Raw genomic sequence first — 20023 nt, 5'->3', positions numbered from 1 at the left:
ATCAGTTTAGATTAAATGCAGTTGAGTACATCAATCTGTACACCAATCACTAAATGAAGCAGTAAATTTAAACGAGTAAGAATATCACCACCAGAACACATTTCAACATCTCACACAGTTTTCCATGTAACCCGCAAAAGTGGATGGATTCTCCCAGTCAGTAGGACTTGCTTTCTCTTGCAAAACTGTTGTAATCTTTCCAGAAGTTTGATTACAGCAAAAAGGGTTGAGTTGAAGATGCCCCGGTCCTTAATATTTAAATTATGCACAATAGAGTAGATGTAACATTTTCCTCAGAGTGTTATTATACATAAGAAAGTGTAACGTACTGGTTTCCACTGGTCAAATCCTTGTTATTGTTGTCGGGGCACTAGACCTACTTCATTAAGAGGAAGGATTCTTGTTTTTGTCATTTTGAGTAATATTGTGTAAGTTTAAGGCCAAAATAGCTGAAATAAGTAATTTTGGTCCACATCAAGAGCGTAAAAGTTCAGTTTTCCTGTGGAAAATTCAAATTTGAAGCTTGTAATCATGTCATGGAATCGAAGGTTTTACATTTCCGCTATTTTCTCTCTTGTATTTTATTCCTTTTCCAGTTATATGTGTGTTGTGCACACAGTGTGTTTTTCCCCCTTTTGTATTCCCACGTTTTTTTCTAACTCTCTCTCATCTTGCCCCCCCCCCCCCCCCCGCCGCCGCCGCCGCCCCACAGTCTCGTGAGTTGTCAGCTGCTGTACAGTGGACACACATAGTGCACAGACAAACACACACACATATGCACAGACTCACATGGTCACATATAGTAGTGGTCTGTGTAGAACTTTAGACTACTATTCTCACTGTGCAACATGCAAGTCTACTCAGGAAATAACTGCTGTTATAATTGTGGATGTGAAACTACCGTACAAAAATAAAATGAAATATTTAGCATCTTAATATTTGCTTTAAATGACCATCAATGCTCAAACAAAGTAAAACCTTTTTTAAAACCTTTATACATTTATGAACTATGAACTCGCTGCCTTTTTCCTAACCCGGTATTTTTTTTCCATGAGATTTTTGGTCAAATGCTTTGTGATCATGTGACATCCAAAGCATTACTGTGGATAAAACCAGGTCATGAAAACATGCTGTTAGTCACAGTCATTGATTTCATATAAATATATACAGTCAAAGGTCACAGTAGTAGAAAGTAGAAAGTGGTCATGTTGAGGAAAATGTGTGTCTAACATGGATTTATAGTGGCACTGATATGGTCTGCTACACTTTGATTAGATGCACATGACTTTGCTGATGAAGATGTCAGATTTTAGTTATTTTAATCACACGTTGCTGGCATCTGAACTACTTTTGTTATGAAATGTGTGTTTGCACATATTCTGTTAGGAAAAAAGTATCGAGCCCAAGTTTTTTTGAGTACTGGCTGAATTGTGTCTGTAGCAATTAGAACTGAAAACTGTCAAATCCTGTCAAACGGGCTGGGAGGTCTTGATCTGTGTGTGTGTAAACAGGTGTGTATAAAACATCTAAGAAATGATCTTAAAGGACCAGTGTATAGGATTTAGGGGGATCTGTATGCAGAATAATATTCACAATTCTATTTTCATTAGTGTATAATCACCTAAAACTAAGAATTGTTGGGTTTATGCATACTGTGTGGTTTGAGTATTCTTTATTTTGTCACTTTCCTTGCTTGAGCACACTACATAGTAAAAGACTGAAGTATGGATGTGGGATTCGGTGATTGGCTGTGTTCAAAATCACTCCCTTTTTACTGTAAAGTCCAACATTTTATTTGCCCTATACAGTGCATAATTTTATGCACTGTATAAGGCTCTTACCAATTCCCGCAATGGAACAAAAAATGTAGTCGCAAAAGGACGATGATTCATAAGTATCTGAAGTCTTAATTTACTGCTCACTATAGAGTAAACTACTGTGTCTGTTTATACAGTAGGGAGTTTTAAATGAGTGAGTGATTTCAGACACAGCCATTGTCACAATTAAGCTTATACATTACTATTCATTGTATCGGCCATTCATAAAAGGAATGCTTATACAGTCCAGGTGGTAAGTATTTGGACATTTACACATTTTCTCTTCTTCAGGCTCTGAGCCTCAGCATATGGATGCTGCATTAAAGTGCCAAGTCTCAGCTTTAATTTGAGTAGGTTTACATCAATATAGAAAGAGCTGTGTAGGAGATATTGCACTTTAAACACATATTTCCCAAAGTTTAGGGGTTCAAAAGTAACTACATTCAGACAGATACACATGAAGCCAAACAAAATCATCTTTTTTAATACTTTGTTGAAAATCTTTTGCACTCAATGAATGCCTGAAGTCTTTGACCCACAGACATCAGCACACGCTTCGTATCTTCCCTGGTGACTCTTTCCCAGAGCTACACTGCAGCCTCCTTCAGCTCTTGTTTGTTGTGGGGTCTCTCAGCCTTTAGTCTGATCTTTACCAAGTGGACTGCTGCTCAGTCAGACTGAGATCAGGTGACTGACTCAGCCATTCGAGGATATTCCACCTCATCAACTTGAAAAGCTCTGTGGTTGCTTTGGCGTATTTTCAGGATCGTTTTCCTGCTGAATGAGGAAATATCGTCCAACGAGTTATGATGCATTTGACTGGATCTGGCCCTTTTATGTAGTATCCATTATCCTCTGAAGCACAGAGTCTGAAGAACAAAAAAAAATGTGTAACTCTCCAAATCAACCACACTGATGTTACTGTCAAGGCTAGAAGTCCTACTTTAAGTCAGCAGATCATCAGTGTTTTATGTGACTGTATTTGTGTTTTGTCTGACTAGGATTTGTGGTGGGCCAGTCTGGACTGTACCAAGCTATTGCCATGTTCCTGGTGGCCTACTTCATCATCTGTATGACTGTGTTGTCAGTCTGTGCTATCTCCACCAATGGAGCCCTGGATGCAGGGGGAGCCTATTGTATCCTCTTTCACATGACTGCTACACGTGACAGTCAGCACAGTATCAGCAACATCATCAATGGTCAAGATGTCAACGGAGAGCATACACTCCTTGCTGCACTAAACAAAGACAAACAGTGTCTTTGTATCACTCAAGCATTGTCTGTGACATTGAATAGAGCTTAATTTTTTAAAAATTTGATGCACTATAAAACACTGTTAAGTACTTGGGATTGGGATTGATGCCAGTATGTTCCCCTGCCAGGACCTTGGTAAATGACCCCAAATCAGTGCGGTTATATGTTGTTAGATGATATATATCATCATATATCTCATGTATATCAGACGATTTTTTTTAAGTTGAAACACAGGCACTGACACGTACAGTACATTTAGACGCATACATGAAAAAGCTTAGCATTTGGTTGTTTGCTGTTGCCACCTTCTGTAGATAATTATATAAAAGTAATACATTAACCATGGGTTATCTGCAATAATTTGCCAAAATCCAGTCAGTTTTCATTTGCCCATATATCATAATATTTGAGTATTGTATGGGCGCAGAAATTAAGTTGAGTGAAAGTTATATCTATACACACTGTTGTCATGCTTGGGAGCACTTTGTTTTGACTGTGTTCAAACCTTCCAACCATGACTGTATCCTTTACCCTATTCTGTTCGTAATCCCTAACCTAAACCTATGTCTAATTAATCAGAAACTTGCCCTTTGTAAAAGAGACATCCATTGAAAATGCCCTTATGTCACTGATGTCAAGGTCTGAAAAACGAATTGTTTTCTGTTACAATAGAAATGCAAAACACACACCTGCTTTCACAGTGTATCCAACAAAACAAGTGTACTCTGACTTAACTTTACTCAGACATGATCAGCCGAGCGCTGGGTCCAGAGTTTGGTGGCAGCATTGGCATCATGTTCTTCCTGGCTAATGTGTGTGGCAGTGCTCTGTATGTGCTGGGTCTGGTTGAGGCCATTGTGGGCACCTTCGGAGTGCCAGAAGGTAAGTGTGAGTTTAACAGCTTGTAAGATGCTGCCAGGTCAGAATGCTTTTGCATTTTGGCTGGAAAAGTGTCAGCATTCCTTGTTGTCGTAGCCATTCCCGGAATATCTTGAGATTTGGAGATGGGTTTTTCAGAGGAATTCAAGTAATATTAGGTTAGCTTATGTAGCTTTGAATTTTCAGGGGTGATTGCAGGAAGCAGGAAGTGTAAAGCTCAGGCAATGTTCCCTATTTATATGAAGCATAAAAGTTCCTGTTGTGAGACAGTTAGACTGGGAGACAGTCGCATCTATTCATATTCTATGTTTATACTCTTGAACATATTGTGTCAATCATTTATAAGCATTAACAAATCCTTTTCTTCCTCTTTTCCCTCATGAACTCCCACTGGATGCCTCACACACCTCGTCCTCTCCTAGACGGGACTCTGGCCACTTCTTCCTACCAGGTCCTCCCGGTAGGCTACTGGTGGTCTCTGCTGTATGCCACAGCCGTCGCCCTGCTTTGCCTGCTGGTGTGCCTGGTGGGAGCCCACATCTACGCGAAGGCAACCTTCATCATCTTCCTGGTGGTCATGTTTGTCCTGGCCACCATCTTCATCAGCTTCTTTGCCGTATGGCCTCGCACCATTGTCTTGCCCAGCTCTGCAACTTCCAACCCGACAGCGAACGGAACAGGCCCCGTGTTTCCCGCCACAGCCAACTTTACTGGCTTCAAGTTGGACACGCTGCTCGGGAACTTGTGGGGTAAGGTGCAGGAGGCTGGTCCAAAAATAGGACTAAAGTCACAAATAAATTCTCTCAGGGTATGCTCGTACCAAGCATGTTTGTAGCATCTTATATGATCACTGGTGCGTTTGCTTCCTTTGTTCATTTTGCTGTGTGACAACGATCCAAATCAAACTTGTATTTGAAATAGAGATTCTGATAAATAATAGGTAACCACCGTTAAGAATTTGATAGATTAAAACTATATTAATCAACAACGTAGGAGATAATTAGAGAGTTTTGAGGTCAGAAAATATATTGTGGTTTGGTTGCCATACAGAGTTGCATCAGTTGTTGAGCATAATTTGCTTTTTTTAATATTTTGAATTTGTATGGCCATTCATTGAATAGCAACAAAAAGCAGGTGGACTGTTGCTATTTTAATTGTCAGTGCAATTTTGTTATCATAATGTAATGCATTGCTCAAATACCTAATTTGCTGGTCATTTATTGTGGCCAATTGTGGCCATTATGGGTCATGACTTTTGTTTTTGTTTTTTTTCTTCCCTGTCCCAAAATCTATTTTGTTGCACTTTACATGTTAATCTTACTCATTTAACTTTAATTTCACTCCAGTTGATTGAAAGAACATAATTTTCGACAAACTTGATTAAATTAGTTTAAAAATGATGTCATTACGGATAAATAACTGCACTTTATGTTGCATAATTTTTTAACAACTAACCAGCTACTGATTGTTAACACTACCAATAACGGATTTAGGAAAATGTTAAAAATTAGTGTCCCTAATTATTCAAGCCTCCCCCTTTTGCTGCTGTACTACAGCCCTTCTCACTGCTAACTCAGCTGTTGTCCTTGGATGAATGCAGAGAGCTATATGTCTCTTGTGGGCGCAGTCAGTTCCTGGGGTCTCCACTAGTTGCCACACTGTGTCGTGTTTTACGCTTCAGCTCTTGTTCAGACTAAGGAAATAAGATATAATGTGTTAATTAGCGAGCTTTGAAGGTTCTGGTAGGCAGATGTGATTACCTTTGGACAGAGCTAGGCTAGCGGTTTCCCAATGTTTCCTGTCTTTGTGCCAAGTTAAGATAACTGGTGATAGCGTCATACTTACCATACAACCATGAAAGTGGTTGTATGGTAACTTTTGGCTAGAAAGCAAACCAGTGTATTTACCAAAATTTCAAACTATTCCTTTAAATGGATCTGCGTGTATCGCGTTCCACACCATGCTAACTTGATTTCGACCCACCTTAAGCAAATGCCTACTCCAACCAGTAGGAGTCGCTTGTGCAGTGACAAGTAACAAGGACATGATCCCACCACTGCTGGGAATGGAACCAGTGGCTCTCTGGTGGCAGTGAGTGCTTTCGCCTGTAACCATCCGTGTGCGCCTGCTTTTTTTTTTTCTGAAAGTACATAATCTTTTCCTGCACTGTTGGCAGGGGACAGACGTTCTGACTGATCTGTAATTAGGTGTTGTACATGTTCTCCAGTTCTTAATGTCCATGGAAAAAAACAGCCGCACACTCCACTCTCTTTGCAGGCATTTATATCCAAACACATGATTACTGAGCTAATTGCCGGAACTGGGCATGCACCGAGGCACATGTGAGAACTATTACACAAAAAAAACTTTGGATTAGCCCAAGATATAACTAAATAAAATGCAAACACACACACAGAGACATATAAAATTACAATTACCTCTGCCAAGGAGGTTATGTGATCACCCGTGTCTGTTTATTTGTTGGTTTGTTGTTTATGTGTCAGCAGGATTAGCCAAGAGTCTAGAGAGTGGAGTGGCACTTTCCTCTGGTTACTTTTGCATGTTTGTTTCATTCCGTCAAATTGTTGTATTGATTGTTTTACAACTGTAACTGTAATATTAGCTGTTATGGTTATGGTCTCTGTTTACCTTCATACCTTAATCAATAAAGCACAGAATTTTTTATGAGTTTTGTTGTTGTTGGATTTCCCCCAGGTAAAATGCTGCTAGATTTTTGATAAAAAATAGAGTAGAAAATGCTGATTGAGGATTTTGTTGGAATGTTTGTTCAAATGAAAGCGTTAGTTATTATTCATCCAAGTTCAAATGCTATAAAACATAATGAAATTGGGTGGCGAGCAGGTAACTTGCTGTTACAAGACTGAAGATGTTGATACATGCACAGCTACAGTGACTTGCTGTATCTGTTGTTTTCTCTTTCCACAGCTGACTACACTATTGATTACACAACTGGAACTACGATGACCTTTGCCACCGTTTTCGCTGTGATGTTTAATGGTTGCACCGGTATCATGGCGGGTTCTAACATGTCCGGTAGGTGAGGCAGATTGTGTGTGCATGTGTGCATGTCTGACCTGATTATCTGTCTATGCACATAGAGTAAGCCTGTCTGTCCTCCAGGTGACCTGAAAAATCCCAGCTATTCCATCCCCCGCGGCACTATCACAGCCGTCATCTTCACCTTCATCATCTACAACTTGCTCAGTGTGCTGGTGGCATGCTCCTGTGACCGGTCAGTAATACACACACTCTGTCACACATGCACATACGCACTTACATCTACAAACAAACATTAAACACTGACATGGCCCATAATTGCATATAAATTCACCCAGATCAAAACAAGTCAATTAAACCTTGGAGTTGATAAGAGTACAAGTGCAATGCTGCAGAAATAGATGTTAGCATGTTTTGTTTTCAGCAGATGAAATCCAGTAGTTAGTGGCTATCAGATATTGTAAACAGGGTTCATTTTCTGCTTCACCAAACGGAATTGGAGCATCAGCGGCGCCTGATTTCAAAACCATTTATTCCCCGTGAATGTAATCCAACACCAGGCGTCAGTTAATCAATCAGAAAAACTGCAGAAATGCAAGTAGGCAAAATAAAGAAAACACACTACTATGTGCAAGAACGGCCAGTGGGTCTCTCTCCCAGCCCATTTTTAACACTCAGTCATTGACAGCATTTGGGGTCTTTTATTCATTATTCTTTATATTTGCACTTGTCAGTTTTATTGCTGTATAATGCAGCTCCATTACCCATCCAACAAAAGGGGTAGCAGTAACAACTCTCCCAGGAGGCTCAAAAAGAAGGTATAGTATAACTTCTCTGTTTTAAAAGGTGCAATGAGACTTATAGGGGTGTCAGACATATGTCAACCAAGAACAGTCTGTACATTTACAGCAAACTAAACCTTTACCATACAGTGTGTTCAGTGATTGTAGACAGCTAGCTGTACCAAAAGTAAAGGGACAGACCAAATATTGAATAGCCAGTTGGGTCTTTTTAAACTGTACTACTCATTCACGTGTTTATTATTAGCTGGCCGCAGTCTCCTCACATTTACTTTCAGCGATATTTAATATGATACTTTGTTTATTTTACCATCATTTGTCACATTTGGTTCTATTAACATATCAGCATAATGTTAGTATTTAGCCATTTAGATTGAAAACTACTTTTTCAGTTTTTTTTTCCGTCTCATTTCCAGATTTTGAGTTGTTGCTAGTGGTATGTGCAACATTGTGTACTGTTAAAGGAATACTTCACTGAAAAAATCAGGAACCTGGAAGCTTGAAAGTTTCCAGTTGATCGTTGGTGGAGGAGTCCAGCTATAGTTAACTTGTAGTTATAGTGATATTTAACTTCATTGTCGACCTAGAGTCATGGCAAAAAAAGAAAAAAAAGTGTAAAACATCACTCGTCCGTTGACTGACAGTGACACATGGATAACTTTGGTGTCTGTGTCCTCACTTCACTCTTAAGGTTAGAGCTGTAAAGCATTTGATTCCTTGATGTTGCAGTTGGTATTTACTTCTTTGTATTTATTTGTCCTCCCTCTCCCTCTATCTGTATTTCTCTTTCTATCTGTCTTTTGCTGAGTGCCAGAGTTTGGTATTGATGTAGCTCTAAAGTAAGTGTTGCCGAGGTGCTAAACTGACATGACAGGGCCAAAAAAGAGCATTGGAGATCAATATTGCCATTATTTACCCTGCCACACCGTCCGCCCTTCGTCCGCCTACCCCACACACTCTCACTGATAAGAGACATAGTATTTCAACACACTTTCTTTACCTCTGCAATGCTCTATCTATCTTCCCCCTAGAATCATGTATATTACATAGGTATATTTTACTTAGGTTTTTGTATATATACAAAGTAGGTCAGCTAGAAAAAAATGACCTTTATGTTGGGGATGCACTTACAGGGTCATGAACGAAGTGTCATTGGGCAGTGTCAGTGTTGTGAAGTGGGACCAAGTTAACACTGAGCCCCCGCTCACCTGACCCAACAAAGAGGCCACAAGGCGTCCCTCACATGACCTGCGTGTGAATGTATGGGGCCTTGTTCACACTTGGCTTTAAAGTGTCTCTTAGGTAATCACAAATCCACCACATGAAAGACATTTGTGGACAAAGTGGGATCTGGTCACCCAAACCACATCAGGGACACGTGGATACATGCAATAGTGATTCCAAATCGGGTACTTGTACCCCAGGGAGTACTTCTCCAGTTGGCAGGGGGTATGTGGAAAGACTGCAGAGTAGCTCAGCTAATTTGAAAAAATATACATTTGATTTTGATGAGAAAAAAATTCCCACACTACAACACACCACACATTGCAATTGACAATGCAGGAAAACTAGTTAGCAGGTGAGCAGAGATGTCGATGGTTAGTTAAAAGTTATGGATAAATAGATAACCAAATGTAACAGAATAATGTTTGAAATAGTTATTTAAAAATAACAGATATAGTTAAAATTGTTTGCTAAATGTAACGGATTAATGGTTGAAATAGTTAGCTAAAAGTATTACACAATTGAAATAGTTCAAAAGATTGATAGCTGAAAGTAATGAATAAATGGTTTTAAAGAGTAGCTTCTGCCAGCCAAGTAGTAGTAATACAAATGCAAACTTGACCAAACCAACCTAAATCCTGACATTTTAATTGTATGAGAATATCATTGTTTTATACAATCACTACTCTTAAGTAACCTCCAGTTTAAAAATCACTTCAAACGAGCACATATCGAGCATACCGGGCAGTGTCGATGAAGGGGTGGTGTACAGTTCATCTGACAGGGCTGTGGGGGTAACTGACACAGAAAAAGAATGGGAACCACTGACATGCAGTATGTAGTGAAGTGTAAATGCAAATGTATCCCCACAATAGAATCGGTCCTGTCAAACAATACAGAACTGGTTTTATAGTCCATTGGGGTGAGGTACTAAATAGCTACTGTAGTCCCCATAGCTGTGTGCCAGAATGTGTGAGTGTGTGTGTGTGTGTGTGTGTGTGTGTGTGTGTGTGTGTGTGTGTGTGTGTCTGTGTGTGTGTGTGTGGTTTATGTTTGGGAGTGGTCACAGACTTCCTACGGATAAAATCCAATACAAGCAGGGAAGTGGAGTCCAATCTCAAGTCACTTGAGACACATTTGATATACATTCTGATGCCAGGTGTGAACTGCAGCTGGATCTAGACATTATCTGGACATGTGACACACTGGGTCTATGTATGTGTGTGTGAACTGCATGACTATACCCTTGCTGCTGCAAGTAGATGAAGAAGCAGGATGGCGAAAGGAAGGGTGAGGTAGAAAGTGAAACATCAAGTTCCCCAGAGCTGGGCAGTTTGTTTACGAAATACAGTAGACATAGGCACATATGGGCTGTAAAATCCAGTTTCATTGGTTTCATGGCTGGGACTCCAGTCCTTGTCTTATCTTCAGGAAGCACGGGGTTGTTTGGTTTATTGAGGCTGACCAGAATTGAACTGATATGAGTGTTATCTTTCCAGACAAAAAGTAATGTAATACAATCATTTCTCAGAAGCACTAGGAAAATTGTCACCAAGAGGGTATTTCCTTACTGTCCACTTGTTTCTGTTCATCCTCATAAAGTATAGGCCAGATGCCTGACATGTGATTTTTGGCTTTTATAATTTTTAATGCTGGTCAATGTGAGAAAACAGAAGTTTTTCATTTTAAACTTAGACCAGTTATTTGAATTGAATAGTTTGCTGCTTATTTCTCTGAATGTGTTTCTCATCTTGCTTTCACAAGTTTATGCAGAATTTCCTGTCTTTAGTAACTGAATTTCACAATGTGATAATTCCTCCTATGCTTTGTAATGACTGGAATTTTCTACTTTCACTTCCCTAGATCAACATAATGGTCTGATTGTGCACTGCTGAAAAAAGTCACCAGAGAGTATTTGACACCTAACTTACAAGAATGCACCCATTGAGAAGTGAGAAGTGGGCCGATAGCGACAGGCCCCACTGGTGAAAAATCTATTATAATATCCAACTTTCCTTTTCTAAAGGAGGAAATGGGAGCTTCTCTCCATTACCTGTTGGAAAGCAGTGTGCTGCAATGTATTTCATCTTCTGCTTGCATATAAACATTTACATTTCCTGCTGTTTCTGCTACATTAGGTAGGCTCCCTCCTCGAAAAAATATAATCAACAATACCTAAAGTGCTTCATAAAACTTTATTGATTACTTGTAAACATGTATCATGGCAGAGGAAGTCAAGTAACATCTATTTTCCAAGTGAAAATAGGTTTAGAAATGAGGACAGAATGGGTCACCCATTGTGAATGTAAGATCACATACCATTCAGAGTAAGCATTTTGTGAAAATTACTCTGAAATAGCTTTATATAAAAAGAATCATTATGTGTTGATTTTTTTTTATAAAAACATGGCTGATAAGTATAAAGAGAAACCAACACACTGTGGCGAAAAATCATCTCGCATTACATTTATCTCACCCAACCAGTTGTTCGTGCCTAATAACACGCACGCATGCGTCTGGCAGGCAGGCAAGTTAACCAAATTATCATGGATTAAAATATGACTGCTTCTATTAAAGTCATCTTTCACGTTATGGCGCCACCATACAACGTCAGGGAAACCCTCACGTCTGAGACGAGACTCCAGGGTAACTGCAGCTATGGTAGTCCCTGCACATGGGTCTACTGGCCAGCCATTTTCAGTTTAATATCACATACCTCATAGTAAGCATTTTGTGAAAATTTCTCTGAAATATCTTTGTGTAATCACTTAAAGAAATGTCCTTATATGGACTTAAACTACATGTTATTAAACATTTGTTAATTGTTTGTATACTGCCTGTAGCTGCTACATGGAGGGGTTCAAATCAAACGTTGGTGGAAGATGGTGTAGTTAAAGCTTGCAGATTGAGTTCAGCATGGTAATAGTGTTGTCAGCGTTACATTTGATTCCAACTGGATTTTTCTATGCTGAAAATATTTACATTATAAACAAAATTTCCAGTGATAGTTTATTTATAAAAGCAAAAGGAAAATTCAGTTGTAGTTGCCCAAGCTGTCCAAAGGGTGGCAGTCCTGTTCTCTTACCAACTAGCTCCCTTTAAAAGGAAGATTTAGAGTGACAAAGCAACCTTTACATAGCGCATTTCTAAATTGCTACCTTTGGCAAATTGTAGTCCTGCATCATAATTTTAAAAGGCAAAGCAGTTAAGATTGTATTTAAAAGTGAATGTCAGGGAGGTGGGATCGGCCATTGAAAATGATTATCCTGCACCTCTTTACATGTGCCTACCTGTGTCAGTGTGTGTGCTGATCTCACAGCACCGTGCTCAGGTGTGAGCTGGGGAGATGGGGATTGTCAGTTTGTGCTCATTATAACAGGGTATAAGGTAATTTAACCAAGAGCTGATAGCGTCAGCCAATTCAGATTGGGTTTTAACACGAACTACCGCTTGACGTACCACAACAGCAAGTACTCTTTTATTATACCCTGCATGCGGAGTTCTCAGTCGTCATGAAAGTCCTGGAAAACCATAGAATTTTGGTTAGTGAGCTCCTGGAAGTGAAAGTTAGGGGATTTGGGAAATGAGGAAACATGGAAGAATAAAAGTAATTTAACTTTTATCAAGTATTTAATATAGTATTAAGTATTTTTTCTGAAGCATTCCAGCTAAGTAATGCAATTTAGCTATGGAATGTTGTGGAATTTTTACACCCGCTCCACAAGAATCCTGTTTTTCCTTTTCACAGCCGTATGAGCACATTTTCTGCTTCACAGCTATTAACACTGCAAAGAAAATGAAGCTCATTTGGATGTAAAAGCCATACAACTGGTTTCCAGGTCACTGTTAATAGAGCAGCGCGATGTTTTGTCTGTTTTGAGATTATCGCTGATGATATGCCAGTATGGTAACAGGGCCAGTGATGATGGCGATGAGGGCTGAGGGGTTGGGAGATAGAGGGGAATCTATTAACCTCATGTGACCAGCTAGCCAGCCATGACAGATTGCCCTGTCGCTACTTTATCAAGCTCTTTTGGTTGTGTGTGTGTGTGTGTGTGTGTGTGTGTGTGTGTGTGGATGGATTAGGAATTTAAATCCACACTTAAAGATACAGAGTGAGCATGACAGGTCACTGCTGCTAACCAATTTTTTTTTTATGATTTTAGAACTGGTTTCATACTGGAACATTAACTATCTGGTTTAGTGTGTGTGTGGATGTCTAACTGTGGGGGTTTCTGTCTTTGCTTGATGGACTTTTTTTGTGTGTGTATATGATTCCACACGTTATGCACACGTGTTTTTCCTCCTTCTCCACAGTACTGTGCGTCAGTGACCTGTTGGCTAATCCAGCCCACACTATAGAAGCTTCTGTATTAATAACTGACTCGATAATTATATTAATTTGAATCTGCTGGGCCTTCTTTTGTTATGCTATCTCTGACATGCAGCCGTGTGAATGTGTGTGCAATCCGTACACCCCCCGAAGTGCCTGTCTCTCATCTCTCCTCTGCCACCCCCCCCTCCACATACAACACACTGCACATAATTCCTCTTACGTTTTTGGAAAAGTCACATCTTTCGTCACATTGCTTTGCACTTATTCTTTTTTTCTATTCATTCTCCAAAAAATGTGCTGTATATCTGCTGTGTCTCTTCCCCCAGACATTGTCTATTTCCATCCCTTTTTTGTTATTCTGTATTTTTTCCTTTTTTTTCCCCTCACTGGATCTTTCAGTCACATACTTTTGTTCAATACTTTACTCATTCTGTATCTTTTCTCCTGTTTTAAGCCCTTTTTGTCTAAAGGAGCTTCTCCCAGAACTTCATCTTATCATGCACCTTCACCTCCTTTACCACCCAGGAGTCCTTGTTCCAATTGTATTTTTTTGCCTTAGTTCCTATCCCTCTTAAAAATCCCCGTGACCCCAGATAGTATTTCACAATGTGCGACTACTGAGGTCCCTAAATGGTGAATTTCACAGCTACCACTTCTCATACTTGAAACCAACTGATTAAAAAACATACCAGCAGCAAGAAGAAGCAAAGGTAAAACAAAGTAAAATACAAGTACAAAAAACCAGCTAAGTTATAGGGCAACTGATGGGCAATAACATGCAAGTGCTGCATTATTTTCTTCCTGTAGTGCACATGCAGTTTCAAATTTGAACTTAAAGTCACAGTGCCCCACAATGAAGGTATCATACAAGACCAGTTACCAGTTTTATGTTGTGGCCAATCGATGTAGGTTTTAGATTTTAAAAAGGTGCATTTTTATGCCCCCTCAAAACAGACAAAGGAAGTTGGTATAAACTTAATTTAAACTATAAGGTTTACATTACAAAATTAACAAAATATGTGTGCTACATATAGAAAACAATTTGTATCAAAAATGCTCATTAACTTAAAATGCACAGTAAAACTGCCTTGGCTGTTTTAATTATTGTATTCATGGTAACTAACTAAACATAACGCTAAATTAATCCTAAATGAGAAAAAAGGGTCAAATGAAAGTGAAGATGTAAGGGTGAGTGGACATGCCATTACCAAGTTTGGTCTGCTAGTGTGACCGTCGGTGTGGCCAACACAAGGACACTGCACTAATAGAATTAAATAGAATGCCTACTGTGCCTAGAATCTATTAAAACATTTCCACAGTACTTTAGTAATGCTAACCACACAGAGTGAAAGCAGTGTTTATTCGGTGTGGACAGTGTGCGATACTTGGAGCAAACGTCCTGCTACTCTAGCCATAGTTTGAGACTTTAGACACTGCAAGAGCAAAAGTACAGTTGGAAGCAAGGCCGGATTATCAACTACGCAAAGTGGGCAACTGCTGGGCTCCAAAAGCCCCAGGTTCCCTTTATGTCAGTGGTTTTTGGTAAATTTTTAGTGAATTTGGACTGCTTAAGAACAATATCAACCAAAGCACATTGTGCATCAATAGCTACATTTTTGCCTGTTGTACAGGGATCATGTGGGGGGGTCAGCTGGGGCCACAGAGAAAATCTGCAGCCTGAAGCCCCTTTAACTTGTTAAAAGGAATAAAGGAATAATTCAACATTTTTTTTTTTTTTTTTTTTAGAAATATACTTACTTCTTGTTAAGAGTTAGTTGAGAAGATTGATAGCCCTCTGTATGAAAGCATAAAGCTATAGCTAGCTTATCTTAGCATAAAGTACCCTTTTAATTAGTGAGTTTCAGCGGTGCTGGTAAGTGGACTTTTCAACCTTTGAAATCTGCTTCTAGTCTTTATGCTAATGTAATTGCCTAATGGTCATAGGTTTATTTTTAGCATGCAGACATGAGAGAGGTATCAATCTTCTCATCTAATTTTCAGCAAGGAAGCATATGTAAGTAAAAGAAAGTAAGGGCCATGTACAGGGGGAAACTGAAAATAAAAATTTAATTTGTTTTTGTTGTCCATTAAATTTTTAGCTCTTCTGGTTCTTGTTTTTGTTTGTCAGAAAAGATTCCTTGTGTTATGGCACACGCTGTCAATTCTCTCTTTCCTTCTTTCTCCTCATTCGTAGGCTGTCTCTTCTTGTCCAGACTCTAGCCATTGTAAGGCAACAAGTCCAGCATCCCTTCCCCCCTTGTCCTCACTCCTCCCTTTTCTTTCTCCCCTCTTGCCTTAACCCATCCCTTTTTCATGGCGCTATCACCCAACAGCAGCATTCTTGGCTTCCCTCTCTCCTTTCTCCCTCCTCTCCCTGTCTATCATTCATCCATCCATTCACACAGCTGTGCTCCCTCCTTTTGTTATTCACCCCCTATCTCTCCACTGCAGATATTCCAGTCACTTTCGTCCCCTATGTTGTTCCATTTTTAAAAATTTTTATTTTTATTTTTTTTAAATTTAAGGGAGGGCAGTGTAGGCCAAATCTTCAACAACATGTCCTATCTGAATAAAAAGTTGCAGGGACTGAAAGAAGAGACACAAGATGAAGAGCAACAGAGAGAGAAAAGAAAGAAAAGACAGGGAGGATTTGGGCATTTTATTTAATGAGGCACTTTTCCATGATAACTATTTATTATAATTGATGAATACCTCACCTATTGTCAATGGGAGGTACTGAACTTGAATTGTAATTTAACTTTTTTTTCAAATTCCCTGATGTCTCTTCGGGACTAGCCACTGTCTTCTGTAACTCAGTGCCATCTCATTGGGAGTTTCTTTCATCAGTCTTTGTGGAGAAGGGAAATGCCTTTCTGGAGTTTACTATTCATATTTGTAATTGAACTAAAAATTTAAATGATGATTAATTTAAGGTTCAAAGTGAATTTTTGGCGTCGGAAAGTAGGGCTGGATAAAAAGAAAAGACTTTCTGATTAATCAGGATTTTTATTTAAATCATCCAACATCGATTCTTAAAATCCCAAGATCAGTCTTCGCTTTTGCGTCTTTTCTCAATAAACATGTACTTGTACACTAAATGTCACTTACATATAGTGGTTACTTGTCGTAAGTGGTTCATTTAGGGCTACATGATATGCAAAATGTCTGCGGTGGAAATTGAGTTATTATAATGTGAACAAGGGTTTTTTTAAGCTAAAAAGTAACATAAAAGATAGCTGGCTATATGAGCAGCTTTAGGTCACGTCAGCCCGGTAAACTATTACATAAATAGTTACAGTCTATGCGGACCTGCTGCAGTTTACGGGACTGTCGTGCTTCCAAATGGTTAGCTGACCCTGGCTATCTCATAGCAAATATAGAGAATAAATATACAAGAGGGACAGACTGAAATAAGACCCTGCACACTGATCAGAGCTCTGTTGGTGTTTGAGAAAAGATATTGTCTCTGATTACGAGATGTGAGGCCGTGGAAGTCTAGTGAACAGTATGTGGATTCTACTTTCCTTAGTCTATCTCTGCTGGGTAGCTAGCTAGTCATCTGTCTGAAGAGGCTGAGGTCTTGTCAACACAAACAGTGCAGATGAATTAGCGGGCAGACTTTCACTTTCTCCCCTTTTTGTCGCTCGAAGTGATCAGTAAAGTGAACGTTTGTAAACTTAGTCCTATCGAATCAAATCAAATTGAAATTCATTGATCCTGGACTTTGTGAATAAAAACTGAATCGAATTGGGAGATCGGTGTCAATATCTCACCACAGGGTGATCTTCATGATAATCTTCAGCAGATGGAGTAGCCTTCTTGTCTTGAAAATGAAAGAGACTTCTCTTACATGTTCACTTAAAAGCTGAGGTTAAAATCTACATCTACAATTCAGTGACAACTGGGCAAACTTCATCTGTTGATTAAGATCATGTGATGTAATTGAAACCTCAAGAAAAGCTCCTCAGCTACAGCTCCCATGAAACTCTCCCACCATGGCAGTGCGTGTATTATACATCATCAGTGCAACACTCATCTGCTGCCTTGGGGAGCATCCCATCATTTGGTACTCATCAGATGCATCATGCAGACAGAAGAAGAATTTAAGGTGCGGTAGCTAGGATGTGCTGATTTGGAGTAGCTAGGTACCAGATCTCTGAATTGCTGCCCACATCTCTGATTTGCTCAGCAGTTTAAATAGGTCTTGTGTTGTGCCTCACAGACAGCTGTTTGCTACAAGTAAGAGAGGCAAATTAGATCTTAGAAGGTGGGATTAAGAATGGAGCTATCGTCTTCCTACATACCTATTTAACTACTTAGACACATTTATGAAAAACAACAGGGAAACAGAAAACAGAAATGACACAAAAATGGCGACTATCTTGGATAAGATTGACACAGCTGTGCAAGCTATTGTAAGTCAACTTATTAAATGGAAAATCTTTTAGATTGACAGTTTGTTTGGTCAGTGTTAAAAATGTCAAATTAACTACTGCTAGCAACCACTACCACAGCTCCCGTGTCGACCGAAAATTACATCGGCTGGACAGGTACGTTACTTGCTACAGAATGGCTAGGGTAAAAAAAAAATAACCCTCACTCCCAAACAGAAAGCAACTAACAATGTCAGGCTGAATCAATAAAGTGGAATGAAATGATAAGTCTAATTATCGGGCTAGAATTGGGGAGCAAATGTAATTTAAAAAAGTGCTGCTGGAGAGTTTATGTGCTGGGAAAAAGGACAGTGGACAGTGACAGTAGGAATCCTGATGAGTGGATGCGTGCCTAGATGGCTCTGGTGTGTGTGCCCTTAACTGTTTCTCTATTATTCGTGATATCAACCCACACTCTCTTCCAATGTCATCTTTCCAACTTTTTAGCTGTAATCTGCTTTCTAGAAACATTCATCATTTGTCCTCCCTCTCCCATGGTCGGTTTCAGACTTGTCAAGCTAGTGACATTAAACCTGCAATTGTGTCTGGCTTGTAAAATATCATTGTAAAAGGCAGCTTAAAAATACAAAAATATTACTTTGTTTTGTTTTGTTTTTGGGGCTGGATTTTTTTATTTTTTTGTGATAAAAATTGTGCTTTCTTAGACACAGAACAGAACCAGGAAGTTCTGGTGTTACTTTGTTTTGCCTCATGTTTCATTTAAAGTGTTCTGGGTTTCACTGGAGATGTTTATTGTGATGGCAACCCTGTCTTCTAGAAATTACATTTATATACAACTAATTTGCAACAGCAATTATGCTTTGTAGGATATGTAATGCCAGCCAGGTTACGTTTTCTGTTAATATAATGAGAAAATATTGTTAATTAATGTATGGGAAACTCACAAATATGTTAATATCAGTTAAATGTTCACTCACTTGCAGTACAGTATCCACTTGTAGTGACTACAGCATTATTTAGCTTTATTATGGTTATGTTTATTATCTCACAGCTCTTGATTTAGGTTAGAGAAGGATCCTGGTGTGGTTTTAAATACAGAAAAACTTTGCACTTTGCAGACTTGAGACACAACATGTTTATTTACAATTAACCAAAACCATGATCTTTCCCTAACCTTAACCAAAGTTCTTTGTTGCTTCAAGCCTAACCACAGGTGGGAGCTGGGATGTAAACCCTGGTCTCTGGTGTCAGAGTTGGGAACTTTGTTTGCCTTCCGGCCGCCACAGCCACCTCTCATCTACGCTTGTGCAATGAAAGTAGTGCTTCATTCATTCATTCAAAAAAGAAAATTGCCTCTGGACATAATCCTACCAGCGATTACATTTCTCACCACAAAGTAATTAAGAAAACAATTGAGTAATATATAAATGTAATTTCTAGGTGACAGTGTTGATGATGCTCTACAGTATGTGTTTTCCTTAAAGGCTTTTTCACCCTGAATATCAGAAAACATAGCTGTCAATGTTGTTATCTCATATTGGTAACTCCTAGTCACAAGAATTGAGGGAAAATGAAGGAGTAATACAAACAAGTGGCTAGAAATTGGACGTTGTACAGAATGACTGATTGGAGTGGCTGAAAAATAGAAGTGGTGAAATAGAGAGCAGCCATAATAACGAGATGAGTATAAGGAAAAATTTGATGAACCTTTTAAAATGTGAATAGGAAAACGGTCCTCGGAAAAGCAGAGACCCGCAGTGTACATGTGAAGTGTTGGGAGAGAAGGGAAGGTTAAAGACTGAGGGAGGGAGGGTGGAAAAGGGGGGTTGGGGATAGATAGAAGGAGGTTGTGTGTGTGTGTGTGTGTGTGTGTGTGTGTGTGTGTGTGTGTGTGTGTGTGTGTGTGTGTGTGTGTGTGTGTGTGTGTGTGTGTGTGTGTGTGTGTGTGTGTTGTGTGAGTTACAGTCTATTGATCACATAACCATTGATCAAAACATCCTGCTGAGCACTAATAATCCAACTCTCCCTCTCCCTCCCTCTCTCTGACTCTTACAACCACTCTCTGCCTCCCTTTTTACTTTCTGTTTGCCTCGTTTTCCTCTGCTGCTTCTTTATGTGTATGTATCTCTTCCTTGCCCCTTCTGTACTGTGGCTACACTCTAAAAGTACCTACAAGGTCAAGGTGGAGTGAGGTTAAAGATCAACACTAAATCCCAGCAGTAAAGGGTGTAGTTCTGTGCCTATGTATTTGTTGCTGTGGAGTTGATTCAGTTGTATCTAAGATGACCGAGCTCATTCAAA

At 39.3% G+C, this 20023-nt stretch overlaps 1 protein-coding gene across 1 annotated transcript in view; it reads left to right on the top strand.

The window, feature by feature from the left end:
• zgc:153039 (uncharacterized protein LOC767698 homolog) overlaps positions 1-20023 on the top strand; it is a 68252-nt gene that overhangs the window by 1134 nt on the left and 47095 nt on the right. The window contains 5 exon segments of the mRNA XM_040131412.1: positions 2819-2953; positions 3816-3953; positions 4373-4699; positions 6897-7004; positions 7092-7203. Of these exon segments, the coding sequence (XP_039987346.1) occupies positions 2819-2953; positions 3816-3953; positions 4373-4699; positions 6897-7004; positions 7092-7203 (820 nt within the window).

The sequence above is a fragment of the Xiphias gladius genome, chromosome 7 (genome assembly GCF_016859285.1).
Source record: "Xiphias gladius isolate SHS-SW01 ecotype Sanya breed wild chromosome 7, ASM1685928v1, whole genome shotgun sequence".
Taxonomy (NCBI): Eukaryota; Metazoa; Chordata; class Actinopteri; order Istiophoriformes; family Xiphiidae; genus Xiphias; species Xiphias gladius.
The sequence above is the reverse complement of the archived record's forward strand: the minus strand, read 5'-3'. Positions and strand labels throughout refer to the sequence as shown.